The following is a 15,390-nucleotide window of genomic DNA, read 5'->3' on the forward strand; positions in this document are numbered from 1 at the left end:
TTTTCCATTGGTTAAACTAATAGAAAATTCACTTTAAATGTAGTTTTATATATAATTATTTTAGAGAACTTTGTTATAAATGAGAATTAGGCAATCATATACCAAAACCAGTTTTCATAATATTTTAGCCACTGATTGTTAATACCCCAGAGGTCTGATTTGTCTTTACCTCCTCTAATTTACCCATTATATGACTTTCCTTTCCATAACTCCTGATTTTTTTCATATCAAAATCTGGAATGCAATCTAAATAAATTATCACCTCTATAGCCTTAAATAATATATGCTCAGTTAGGCAAAATATGTTTTTGCTCAAAGAAACTTTGCTTAAGGGTACAAGTCTCTTATGAAACCTTTTAAACTCAACTTGATCATTAAACAATATATTTTGAAACTCTGAGGTTCTAAGAAAAATTTTAGAAAAACTATTCCACACTTGTTTCTTCTTTTGTCAAAAATAAAACAACACAGCAGTTCCAGTAGTAAGAAATAAAGAAATAACTAAAGTAGTGGATGTTTCTTTGGGGATATAAGGCAGACTGGATCAAGAAAATTAAAGAACCTGTTCTGAATACAAAGTAGGATATATAAGATTGTATAAACTTTTAAAATTATTTATAAAGTGATTTTTAGTCAGTTAAAGATACAAAGTTTAAGATTGCATATATTTTTATAAGATCTAAAATTATGGAACTCACTTAAACTGGGTAACTTTCTCCAAAAAAGTTGAGCATTACCATGAATCAAAACATCTAAAAATATAAAAAAATTCTCTCATAGTAAGGTGATTTTATTTTGAAGACTAAAAAATACTCTTCTTAGGGAATATATATTTTGTGATATTATTTAATATTTTCACTATGTTGCTTTACCTTTGTGACATAACTGTTAAATTTCATAATCATCATGGTACAATTTCATAGCTATAAGAATAAATAATTAAATGTTAGTTAGCCAGAAAATTCCAGTTGCTAGAATATCCCCTATTTCCTCGAAATCCCCTTTCATCCTCTGTTGTAAACCAACATGTACAATGTAAGAAGATTAAACTTTATTTTTCTTCCCAAAAGAAAATAATATAATACATAAAACTGATATTTTAGTCATTAATATTTGCTTGTTCTATTTATTCAACATAATTATGTACTTTCCATAGTTTAAAAAGCTTTTATATAGACTTTTCAATCATTCTTACATAGCTACACATACAATAATACTATTACTCAGTTCTTTAATTTATCTTTTAATTATAAATTATAGAAGGGGGGAAATCTCTCAGAGACATGTACATTGCTCCTTTCATATTCGAAAATGATGTAAACTAGCTTTAATTGAATAATATTTGAAAAATAAAATTGAATGACATTTGAGAAATCATTGATAAAGAACTGACATAAGAAATGTTATTAGTGCAAGTCCAGTGATAATTTTCCCATTGCCATGCTTTTTTTCTCATAGTGATATCTTAGGATTTTTTCTTTTCCTTTTTTGGTAATGTTTGCATCTATAGTTGCTACTAATATTTTGCTATCTCTCTTTGTCTTTGTATCCTCAGTGTCCAGGATATATATTAAGTACTTGATATATAAACAGAGAGACAGAGACAGAAAAGACAGATAAGTAAATAAATGATAGGTAGATAGATAGATAGATGATAGATAGATAGATAGATAGATAGATAGATAGATAGATAGATAGATAGATAGATAGATAGATAGAATTAAGTGTTTACTAGGTTGTAGCCCAGTGCTGAGCACTGATACATGTTTTTTGATGGATGGATAAGTGGGTTACAAAGCATGATCTGCTTCCAATGAAAGTATTTTATCTTTAAGATGAGATTTCCTCCCATGGGACCTTGCTCCTTCAACTTAGACGATCACCACTATATGACTTAATATAAGTCTTAGGGAATTTCCTGAGGCATAAAGAGTTGAAATCTCTTTGCCAGTTGGGAAATTAAATATCAAAGGTAGTAGTAGTATTTGCATCCAAGTTTTTCTGACTCTATCTAGCCCTCAATTCACTAAATTATGCTTCTTTTATAAGACAGATAATTATAATTAGAACAAAGTATCTATAATCAGTAATGATAAAAACAGATTCCTCCTTAATTGAATAGCTATATCTTCTATAAATTTTACAATTAAAAGTCAAATATTTTTAAAAAGTGAAATAAGATTATCTCTCAAATTAAAACATGAAATTCAAAAGGAGAGGGAAAATAACAGTTAATATTATGATGTGATTTTTCATTTCCCACTGGACACTAATGATGAGGATATTAATGCTATATAATTCTGCCAACATGTCAACCAGTTCACAAGTCTGGCAGCTTTAACAATTTCATTCTTTGTTGAAATACTGTCATTGGTGATTAATATAGTTTCTAAAGTTTAAGCAGGTAGAGTTTTTTGACAGGTAACCTTCAAAAGATGAAAAGAATAATAAAACCAAGAGGAATATAAAGATGCCAAACTCATTCAGCCATTTAGAGCAGAAAAAAAGATAAACAGAAATCTGGAACACTCACAAAAAGCTCTTTAATTATTCTTAGCTTGTTTTTCTAACCAATTTTTTTTATTTACTAGGTTTAAGACTTAATAGAAAATGAAGATCAAACTATGACCTAAGCTAATCATTTTTTTCCATTTTCAGTTAACTGAATTTCAACTTGCTGCACTAAAGAATTCATTCCTCTGAGATTAATATAGTATCCAATCTTTGGAACAAGTGACAAACACAAGACGTGGGTGTTCCATCACTCTGACAGAATCATGCATTCACTCCCTCTGTCTTCAAACCTAAAGACTATAAACATGTAAAGAGTCAGTGTTTGGGTGACTAGAAGAGGAACCTTTCATTATGCACATCTAAATGGATTAATGTGAATGAGAGAAGTTGGCACAGCTTCATTACCTAGTTGTTGATAATGAAAAAGGAATTATAGTTGTTAGCACGTGTTCAAATACATTTGAGACAATATTAATTTCAGATGCTCTTTCACATTTCCATTTTTTAAATTCATGAGCTTGTTTTTACTTATTTTATTAAACTTTTTACATTTTTATTAGACAGTATTTCTAATACGCTACTTACTTATACCAACTTGTAACTTGATAATGTCCCTATATGATCTCAGTGAAATTTGTACATGTATTTAAGACACAAAACATACAGAAATGAGAAGACATGGATTGCTACCTGTTGTTTCCAACTCAAACTTGGTCATTAGATCTGGGTAAGATTAGATGTTCAATCTAAATAGCGACAAATTGAAAAGATAGAATTATTTCCTTTTATAACATTTGGCTTTTGACTGAAGAAAATTGTAGAAGATAATGAATTTGATGCAGGAAACAGTTACAAGCAGAGTTTTAACTAGCAGGGACAAACAGAGTTCAGACTAAGAGTATACATAAGAGAGGAACACACTTTCTTCCTTTATTAACAATCATCTATTACACAATTTCAGGCACAATTATAAATATATGACTGATTATAAAATTACATGATTATATTACTATGATCTATAATTAAACCAGACTGCTTAGAAACTATTACATGAGCATATGTCTATAAATAGATTTACTGGTTGCTGTTCTATCAGTCATCTTTTGGGTAGTCTATGATAAAGTTTATGATAAAAGTTAATGGAAACAGTAGTAGACTAGAAATCAAGAATCGAATTCAGTTCTCAGTTCTGATAGTGACTTAGACAAATCATTTAACTTATCTGGTTTTTACTTTACTCACTCATAGATAGATAGTGCTAGATGTTCTCTAGGCACTCTTCTGGGTATAATGCAACTAAAGTGTAATTAAGGTTCTTAGATTTATTAATATCACAGAAAGATAAGTAGCCATTGAGTTTAGGTTCAAGGCATTGAGAAGTATTTGAAAAGTGACATTATTTCATCTAGGAATTAATTAACTCTCAAGAATTACTTCTTAATGTTTACTTCAAACTGGACCTTTTGTTTTTGAAGAAATGCACTCTAAAAGAATTATAACTAGTTTTCTGTCATCTTCCCAAATTAAAAGATCTTGTTATGTTCAAAGAGAAATCTACTCAGTGTCCTTGACTTATTTCAAATTACTAAAACAAGAAACTTCATGACAAAGTTAGTAATCAACCTCTATGACTCTATCTCCTCACTATCTTTTAATATGCCTTTTAATGAGGAACAGGTTTCTGAATGATCTTAGGGCCAGGAAAGAATGAATAACAAGAGCAGTACATTAGTAATGGCTCTTTCTTGGATCTTATCAATACTGAAAATACACTGAGCAAGACCAAATGAAATAGAATCATAGATCTTGGGTTCATCAAAGTCCTATATCAATGCCTCATTATGGCATGGTGATTATCCTTCCTTCTCAAAGGCTATATGAACAGAACGCAAACTCTGAAACATTAGATATGATTTAAGTAGCAGCAAGTTGGTTATTTCTGGCTATGTTCAGAGAAATTTTTCACTAGGCCCCTGGAGAATCATGAATTTTTCATCTCTGATAATTCTTAGAGAACATTTAAAATACAGAGAAGTTGCAATGCGCATCAATGGAATAAATAACCCCCAAAATGTTTTGTCAGATCCTTGAGATAGCATAGAATATAAGTATCTATACTCCTCATGAGCCATTTATCAAATATTTCTTTATATTATTGTCTACTTACCTAGATTCCTTGAGTAATTGCTTTAATTGCTTTAAATAAAGACATCATGTTTTCATATATTTAATTCCCTTATGTTGTTTTTCAGTTGGCATATGTGGTCTATGATTTATTTTAATGACTCCAAATACTATAAGGCTATAAGGGCTTATACTGAATACTCACACTGGCCAGGACTTGGGATTTCATAATTCTCATGTAGTTATGTACAAGACCACAACTCTCTGAATTTGGCTTACTCCTCCAACTTGTTCTTATATTAAAAGTTCTAATTCCCCCAAAATAAGCCATAATCAATTTGATTATAATGAAGTTCTCCCAAAGTCCTGGAGCTAACCCAGCTGAAGTAAAATATACTTTACCTACTCACACATTCTCACTCTTGAGTCCTCCATTCAATATGATTTATATCTACAGAATCAACAATTTGAAATAATACTTTTAAATGTATAAAAATACATAATAATTTATTAACAATAAAATAAATAAACAGAAATGTATAAATACAAACATAATATATATAATAAAATACATACATACATAACACATATGCCTATATTATATCTATGGATGTGTATATCTGGAAAGTCAGGGAGATGGCACAGAGAAGAGAGTTCTAGCCCTGAAATTAGAAACCCTCACCTTCCTGAGTTCAGCTCTGGCCTCAGATCCTTACTTGTGGGACCCTGGGCAAATCACTTAACCCTGTTTGCCTAGGTTTCCTCATCTGCAAAATGAGTTGGAGAAGGAGATGGCAAGCTATTCCCATATCTTTGACAAGAAAAACCAAATAGGGTCATGAGCAAACAAAAACCCATGTATATATTTGTGAGTCTGTGTGTGAGTCTATGTGTTTATGTATATTTGTTTGTTTGTATGTGTGTGTGTGTGTGTGTGTGTGTATCAACTTAGATCATACTCTCTCAAAACTAAAACTAATGGCTATGATAAAGAGCAGGCATATAAATAATGGAATCTGGTTCAGAAACACATGGAGGAGGAAAACTCAGGTTATTAGGACAAGTCTAAATACAAATTTCAGACTTCAGTATTATTGGTTAATTCAGAAACATCCATACCACATGGAATTGCTTTTCTACTTTTTGCTTAAATGTTGATCCTCCTCCATTCTCTGACTGAGGAAAGTCTCTTTTTAACTTGAACTCAGAATCTATAACCACTTTAATTAAACATATTCTTTAAAGGTGTGTTTAGAAAGTGTATTTAAAACAAATAGCAGTTCTCTTTTGGCCAAGCACTTGCCAAGTTTGTGAGACTAACTGCCTCTGAGCTACACAGGTCATTACTCATTCAGTCAGAATGGAACTTATAGGAACACAGCTTCTCTTACTAGGTTATGAATTTTTGTTATTGTTGAGTTGTTTCAGTTGTGTTCAATTTCTCATGACTTAACATGGGGTTTTCTTGGCAAGGAAATTAGAGTAGTTATCCATTTCGCTCTGTAGTTCATTTAACAGATGAGGAACTGAGGCAAAAAAGGGTTAACTAGTAATTATCTGAGACCTGATTGGAACACAAGTCCTCCAGACCCTAGGACCTATGCCCTATCCCTATACCCTCTAGATGCCACAAGGCTCCAGTGCATTTTTATCAGAAGAGGTAGCAGCAAAGAGAAACACTTTTTTTTTTGGTAAAGTTTCACCTGGGTGATTTCCTGAGGAGCTGAAGGACAACAGGGTCCCTGGAGCTTTTTCAATGTAGTAGCTGTCACCCAACAGATTAAAATGAAGTTTCCTATCAATGACTCAGGTGTTATTTTTTTAAAATGCAATTCACTTTCCTCTATGAAATAGGTCTTTTCAATTATACCTCTCACTAAATGTTTATTACATTTCTCACTTTTTTTTTGTTTTATTCTCTTTAGTTAATGTACCATCAGGCTTTTCAATTCTCTGAAATTCTCAACATGATAGTTGTTCTTTGTGATGTACCTAATATTATGTTTCTTCACACTCATTTTTCTAGTGATTAATAAGCAAAATATCTTCTCAGTCTTTTTTTATAACCTTAAATTGTTCCCACACAAATCACTCAACATTGCACAAATCATTTTCTCTTCAAAACTTTGCAGAGTTCCTTCTGAAAGCTTCTTCATAAATTTCAGCATCTTATGTTAAAACAAAGGTCTTTTTATCATTTATTAATTTATATTTTAAAAGTTCCTGCTGCTTGCTAGACAATTCTACAATACCTTCCTCAACTTACTATCCCACTCTACAGGAGTGATTTCAAATCTTTTCATCCATACTCAAGGCTCCCAAGGTTCCCACTCTGGGTTCCCTCTCAGTAAAAATCTTTGCCTAATATTTTACAGAAAAAAAAATTTGGGCCATCCTTTTTCTTCCCTCTGCCTTATCTCCCTTCCTTCAGATATTTTCTGCCAATATCTCCTTCTTCACTTCTGTCTCCAAGTGACTTAACTTCTTTCTGAGGGTAGTAATCCTTCTATCTGTTCAAAGCAATCGTATTGCATCCCATTTATTCTAACATATTTCCTCCTGTCATTTCCATTCTATCATTGATTTTCAATCTTTCCTTGTCTACTAGATGATTTTCTACTGCCTTCATTACGTTTATGTTTCCTTACTTCAAAACCCTTAAATTGTCCTGCAAGCAACTATTATCTTATATTTTTTTCTACGCTTTGCAAATAATTCCTTGAAAATTCCATCTACGGGGGGTGGCTAGATTGTGCAGTGGATAGAGCACTGGCCTTGGAGTCAGGAGTACCTGAGTTCAAATCTGGCCTCCCACACTTAACACTTACCTAGCAGTTGTGGCCTTGGGCAAGCCACTTAACCCCCATTGCCTTGAAAAAACTAAAAAAAAAATACCATCTACAATAGCTGCCTCCTCCCAAACTCTTAAGTCATTACAATTTAGTTGCTAACCTCATCATCTAACCTCATCTAACCTCCACCAAACCTTCAGTTTCCAAAGTTATCTTTAAATTCTTAACTGTCAAATCCAAAGGTCTTTTCTCAAACTTCATCCTCCTGAAACTATTGACACTGTTGATCACTTCTCTCTTCTCTCTAGGTTCCCAAGACCTCAATCCTGGCTCTCTTTTTATGTTTCTGGCAATTTCTTCTCAGTCTCCTTTTCTAGATCTTCATCTAGATCATACCCTCTAACTGTAGATGTCCCACAGATTCTATCCTGGACCCTCTTTTCTTCTCTCTATTCTATTTCACTTGGTGATAAGTCCCATGTATAAGAATATTATTTCAATTCTAACGATTCTCAAATCTACCTATCCTCTCATAACCTCTCTGCTGACCTCTAATCTATCATCTCCCATTGCCTTTCAAACATTTCAAATTGGATATATAGCATTATATCTTATATACACCATGTCCAAAACAGAAATCATTATCCTACACTTCTGAAGTTTACCTTTTTTACCTTCCCCATTTCTGAAAAACATACAGATGTTCAGGCTTGAATCCTTGATGACATCTTTGATTCTACATCTCTCATCCCCTATGTGCACTCTGTTGCCAAAGCTTATTAATTTCACCTTTGCAATATCTCACAAATGTCCTCCCTTCTCCTCTTTAATGTTGATATCATCCTACTCCAGGCTTCTTTTTGCCTCATACCCATTTAATGATATGCTGGTGGATATTCCTCAATACTCTCCCCTCGTCCAATCCACCCTGCTTTCAGTCATCAAAGTGATTTTCCTAAATCACAAGTCTGAACATATCCTTTGACCCAATAAATTCTAGTCACTCCCAATCACTTTCAGAATCAAATGGAAAATTCTCTATTTCATGTTCAGAGTCCTGAACCTCTCCTTTTCCAGTATTATTACACCATATCCTTCATCATGTACTCTCCAATACAATACACTTACCTCTTTGTTTTTATGTACACAAGACTCTAAGGTATTCTTTCATCTCAGCCCTTCCCACTGATGTCCCTGTCTTCCCTTAATTCTCAAAATTAAAATTCTATTTTCTACAGGAATTTATGCTACAAGTCCTCTTAATTCTAGTGCCTTCCCTCTTTTATTTATTTTCTATTTATAATTTGTACAAATGTGTTTTCTTGTCTCTCCTATTATATTATGAGCTTCTTGAGGTCAGAGACTATATTTTACCTCTTTTTTGCATCTTTGACTCTTATTCTAATGCTTGGTTCATGGTAAGAACTTAAATGATTATTGATTGATTGATTTTTTTATACTCATAATAGATATCAAAATGTTTATTAAAAATATGAGCAATATTATGAATCTTTTCACAATACATCTTTTCCTTTATAGAAAATAACTGTTATACCCTTTTCATCATTAAATGTTCCTTTTGAAAAAGATCTTAAAGAGACAGTGTAGCTTATCCTTTCAATGTTTCACTAGCAGTTTCTTGCACATCAATGACTGACGATAATCTTTGAATGAATAATTGGTTTTTGAAGTCAAAGTAGAGGACAGGACATAACAGGAAAAATAAGTTTATAAAGGGAAAAAATGTAATAAATGTGGGTATTTAAATAAAGGAAAATATTTTAGAATGAAGTCTACTAGAAATGTAGCAAATCAATTAAAATTTCATATTAAATCATTTTCATAGGTTATGTGACAATAGTGTTTTTACTCATTAGCAATTTGTTATCATTACCTTTGTAGTTCACCTTGAATCCAACTGATCCAACACTTTCATCTGTCTGAAGGTGCAGCCACATCTGGCTACTCATGCTCACTATTAAATCTGGTACAAAGCTTCCTGTTAACCTAGAAAAAATAAATAGAAAGTGATAGAATTAGGTTATCAGAGAAATTCTCTGCTTAAGTTGTTGTGGAGATAGTTGTTCCATCCATTTTATTTTCTGAAAATGAATCAGATTCATTAACAGTATTAACATTAATAGAGAAATCATTGAAAAGTGATAAAACAGAAAAGTAATACACACAAACAATATCACACATATTTGTATTATTAAGTAATCATCTCTTACTGCATAAATTGTAAATTTTATTCCATTATGAACATTTTTATATTTTTAGGAGAAAGAGAGCATAAATAATCTAGAGGTTGGAGAACAGACAGATAACACACTCATGATTGCATTGATAGAGGAAAATCCCAGATGGGGAAACTCCTTGTACTGATGCAAAATAGTTGTTTTCACAACATTTACATTTGTAGAATTGTCTAGATCACGGTGAGCTTAATGGACTTACCCAAAGCACAGAGACAGTATGTATCAGAGGTCAGACTTGAATCTATATCTTTATTGTTTCTATTCTCCTTGCCAGCTTCCATTACTTTTACAATAAAACAACCCATCATATAATGGAACCCCTTTAAGACTCTGTTATCAGGAATAGGACTACTATCCATGTTAGAAGTGACTTATGAAATTGTACGTTGATTGTGATCTATAAAACTTATGTTGTAAGTAGTCATAATATCTCAGGGAAGATGATTTGTTACTACATCTGAATTTGCTAGTGAGACACATTTAACGGAATGAAAAACAACCCTCTATATTTTCTCAATTTCACTAATATTGTCATCTCAAATGATATATGTAAAGTCCCTTGAAAACTTTGAGGCATTATATAAATGTCTATCATTATCATCAATATTATCATAGCAAATGTTTCTCTGATCCTCTAATTTTTAACCTTGAATGGACTTGTAAAAATATTCAAGACACAAAATGAATAGGAAAAGGAAGTTAACTGCTATCTATTAAAAAAAATGTTTTAAGGACACAAAACAAGTAGGAAAAGAGCTATTATAGAATTAATAATAGACTAGATAACTAAGGTCAATAAAGCAAGAGATAAAGACTGAATGCAGAAAAAATCATTATGGAGGCAAAATGTCTAAAGAACAGAATAGTTCTCTGTCTTAGAGTGGAAAAATATGGTGAATATCGCCATGATTTCCACATAAAACTAATGACTGAATAAGATTCTGAATTCCAAACCTTTATTAGCAGGAAGTAATAATTACTTATTGCTATTATTAATGTTAATAATATTAATTCATAAAAGTAAGAATGAAATTGACAACTGCTTGTAGATCTTTTGATAAAGAGGTCAACATTTTAGAGAAGTACTTCAAGAATAGGTATCACTTCATGTAATAATATTAAAAGCTATATTAATGGGGACAATGCTCTCTACATATTAAAAGTAACCAATATCCAGACTGAACCCATGAAACAACTAAAATCTAAAAATGAAGTCACAAGATACTCCATGATTAATCTGATTCCAATCAACTTCATGTCAATATGTGGAAAGTCATGTAACTTTATAGCTACAATTCAAGTGTGTCTTAGAATGCCCATTTCAGCTAATTAGGAGGTACTCTCAAAGGATCTTTGCAGTAAATCTACATTGGCTAACATAGACTCCATGTTGTGGTCGAACTGTGATCTTCACCCACAGGACGCAGTAGATAAGAGAGAGAGAACAGCAGAGAGGCTCATTCTCACCAGTTTTAAAGTTGTATAAAGTCAATCAAAGGAGGCAAGTTCCAGTCATATATTAGGGGATGCAATGCAACCCATTTTTGGCAAACTGAGAATAGTCAAAATGCCTCTCAAAGGTACTCCATGTGAGGAACAAGGCATTCTCAGAGAATTCAGAGTTACACAGATGTAGAAGGATTTATTACAGCAACAAGAGATCAAATGATATTTACCAAATTCATAGATGTGATCTTTAAGAAAACTAGATTTATTAATTGATATAGAATTTTTATGGAAAATAAATATTAAAAAATCTTTGGGATATATGCCTATCGATTGTAAACTTTTTTTTTAGGCAGTGTGGTTAAGTGACTTGCCCAAGGTCCCACAGCTAGGTAATTATTAAGTGCCTGAGGTCATATTTGAACTCAGGTACTCCTGGCTCCTGGCTCCACTGTACCACCTAGCATACCTGGTTGTAAACTTTTATCAACTAACAAATGCCTGGGAAGACACAAATGACAGCAAACACCAGAAGTTCAATATACTTCATAAATTAAGAATAATTCCTATATAATCCCTAGAAATACCCTTAAAAATTCATAGAGCAAACTGTACTTAAATTATATCCTATACAAAATATTTATTCAAATTTACTTACACATAACCATTTCCAAAAAAAATTTAAATAAAAAAGTTTTAATATTGTGACCATATAAAATATTTATCATCTCCAAATTACATGGAATGAAAAGCTCTCCAAGGAGAGGAAGATCAAGAGGAAAAAAATCAAACATAATGAGGAAAAAGAATGAATTATTTTTCATTTCTGTTGTCCTCTCCACTACCAGAGTTGCTTCAAAGATTCTTTCAATAAACCTACAGAAAATGAGCTTAAATTCTATTGTTTTACTCAACTATGAAGTCTAACCACCTGTGTATAGATGATTAAATAGGAGATATAAATTATAGAATGATGATAGGCCATGCCAGGTTTATTTTAACCTAAACTTTATCATGTGTAACACTAAAACAGTATTAACAATATAAACATGAATACCATTTGAAAAACAATTACAATATCATCTTTCATAAATAAGCAGATGACAAGTCTTTCTACTAAAAATGTTCATCTCAAAATATCCTTCATAATTCAACTTTGTACTGGAGTCAATTGATTATCAAAGACTGAATATTTTTTCAAAATCAAAATTTTAGACTACAATGTTTATAAAATTTTATCAAGGAAATATTCATAATCTATAAGCAATATGAAAAAATTAAATATAGAGACTTGGTAAAACAAAAATCATGTAGGGATGAGAAGCATATATTAACCTGATGATACTGTCTATTGAGGGAGATATTCCAAAGATGCTTTCAGCGAGCCTACAAAAGGTAGGGTTATAGTCTAATACTTTTATTCAGTCACAACAAATTTCAAAAATGCACTCATGTAATAATATTCAATACATTAAATATTAATGAATAATAGAAGGATGTATCTCAGGACAAGGATCTATTGCAGGATAGATTCTATCTGAACTCTAGCAAAAAAATAAGAATAACTAATAATAATAACTTTTTATAGTACAACTCAGTATATCTATTACGTTATTTTGATTCAACAACCACTTATTCATTACATACAAACTTTCAGTCATTATGGATAATAATAAAATGAAAAAATAACTGGCTTTCTACAATTTATAAAATTTGAAATCTACTTGAATATGTATAATATGACATAGAAACTGATAGAGTAAAAAAGGATAGTTGAACACATGAATATTGAACAAATGACAAAATATTCCAGGAAAATCTGAGGTGTGAGAGAATACTCTTAGCTAAGGAAAACAAGGAAGTGACATTTGAGCTAGACCTTGTAGAATTTCAGTAGCTGAATATGAATAGACAATATATTCTAGATATAAATGACATAGTTGTGTAATATTCCCATTTTAAGATAAGGAAGCCAAATCTGAAAGATAAGAAAAAAAGACTTCTAATGACTAGGTCACAACACTCCCTCTCTGGCACTCCAATTTAGTGCTTCCTTCAATTAATCAATAATATAGCATCTACTGTATGACTGGCATTGTACTAAGCTTGATTTCCTAACAATGATCTTAGTTCCTAAAATTACTTTCTGCCTGTATATGGTGAGAATAGGCATTTATTAGTCAGCTCCTGTGTTAGGTATTTTATAATATGAGTCTTAAAAAATTTTATGAGAAAGGGGCTATTTTATAACTGAAAAAACTGAGCTAATTAGACATAAAGTGACTTGGTCATATAGTTAGTAAGTTTCTGAGGTTACATTTGAGCTCAGGTCTTTATAACTTCATACTCTTTCAACTGTGCAACACATATAAACACACACAATTTTACACATATAAGATTATCTATGTTTTGTATTCAAACACTTGCCTGCTCAATACTTCTGATATCAGAATTCTAAATAAATGTTAATGAAATGAGAGAGTTGTCTGAGGTCCTAGTAAGTGGTCTTCTGAATTTAAAGTCAATGATCATTTTACTATATTACAGCCATGTTTCTTAAATCAGATTATAAACTAGCAATATTTGTTGATGCAAAGGAAGGAAAAATGGAATTATTTGCCTAAGTAGTGCTTCTGCTCTGAAGTATCCAAAATGGTGCACAAAGAACAAAAAGTAGGAAGCTAATAACTTGAGGATTGCTCCATGTGTGCTCTAAGTTCTAGGTTCTGAGTTTTTAAGGTACTGCTATAAGTTTCCTAGGGATTCTGCTCTGATTGCATGAATCTAACTTACTGGGATAGTATAAGAAGCAAAAACAATACATTGCCTAATCATGAAGGTAGCGTATAGAATGTAATATCCATTTTTTAAGATCCTGACCAAAGATGATGCATAGGGTACAGAATAAAGAACAATCCACCTACTGAATTCTGTTTCATTACAATTTTCTCTTGTAACTTTTGTTTCTTTCAATTTACCAACTATTTAAAACTTCCCTAATGGGTTAGATAGAATAATTGCATGCTATTACCCATATATAAATTTTCTGGAAAAATATAGTCAAATGGAATACAATATCTTTACAACAATTTTAAAATAAAAATCAATTTACCACAGAATATTATATTATCAACTCATTAGCTTATGAATTTTCATGAAAAAATACTCTGTTGAAAGAAAAGATAGGTTTATAGTACTAGCAGAAGAAAGAACAGAATCAAAAACATAGTAAAAAAACATTTTTTGAAACTTAGCATGATATGTCTTGCAAAATTAGAACACCAAGATAAATGTAAATAGAGTGCATATAAGTGGATAAAGAATAGTAAACACTGTTGTAGTTGTATTTCACAAAGCAATTCTAAGAAGTTACCTAGGATATAAGCATTACTGTCTCGATTTTATGTAAAGAAATGAATATTTCTTTCATATTTAATAATTAATTATTATATTAAGACCAAGATTTTCCCCCTTTTCTAAATTCTTCATTCAGAACCCCATCAGTGTAGTAAGTCTCTCTTAGAGATTTAGCCAGGCTAATATCTAATCAGACAGTAAAACAAATTCTAAGTTTAAGCTAATCAGTATATTTCAGTTCATTGGGCATGCTCAGACAGGATCTCGGAAAATATTGATTCTCTATATTATCAAAACAAAGGATAAGGAAACTTGACCAAGATTATCTTGTCATTTGTCATGTATCCTAAGATAGCTCACCTCCCATTTGATTAACCCAATCAGAAGGGATTAGGAATCCCTCAAGAACATATCCTCTTCAAAGGGCATGAAAATTGTAACTGCACCAACTATTAGGAGCCTTTGTTCTAAGAGAAATGGCCAAATGACCATTTTTTTTTATTAATAACCTGCTGGCCTTATTAATAAAATGATTAAATTACCCAGAAACTATGTCTCTTGAACCTTTTCAAATGTCATAGATGATGAAATAAGCCTCATGAAGTTTAAGATATTTTACAAGATCACATCAGTGATAAATTAAATTAAGATCCAGAGTTTTTAAGTCCAAGTCTTAAGGTGAATTTATAAGGGTCAGAGTCACATCTCCCTCAATGTGTATCTCAATCTTCCACATATAGAAAGTACTTTATAAATGTTTCTTGGATTAAATTGACTTATATTAAGCTATGTCTTAATCTCTAGTTGTTCTTTCTTTGTCTAACATTTCCTTCATACTAGAATGGATTTTTTTTTTACAGTGGGTGCCCAAAGTGTGATGATTTCTGGTGAATGAGGGT

The 15,390-nt window shown here is 31.5% G+C and overlaps 1 protein-coding gene across 1 annotated transcript in view; it reads right to left on the reverse strand.

The window, feature by feature from the left end:
* Positions 1-15,390, reverse strand: part of LOC141499365 (CUB and sushi domain-containing protein 3-like) — a 315,574-nt gene that overhangs the window by 143,548 nt on the left and 156,636 nt on the right. Inside the window, exon 5 of the mRNA XM_074202121.1 lies at positions 9,325-9,437. Coding sequence (XP_074058222.1) covers positions 9,325-9,437 — 113 coding nt within the window. The remainder of the gene's footprint in view (positions 1-9,324; positions 9,438-15,390) is intronic.

Source organism: Macrotis lagotis, chromosome X (genome assembly GCF_037893015.1).
Source record: "Macrotis lagotis isolate mMagLag1 chromosome X, bilby.v1.9.chrom.fasta, whole genome shotgun sequence".
In the NCBI taxonomy this organism is placed as follows: domain Eukaryota; kingdom Metazoa; phylum Chordata; class Mammalia; order Peramelemorphia; family Peramelidae; genus Macrotis; species Macrotis lagotis.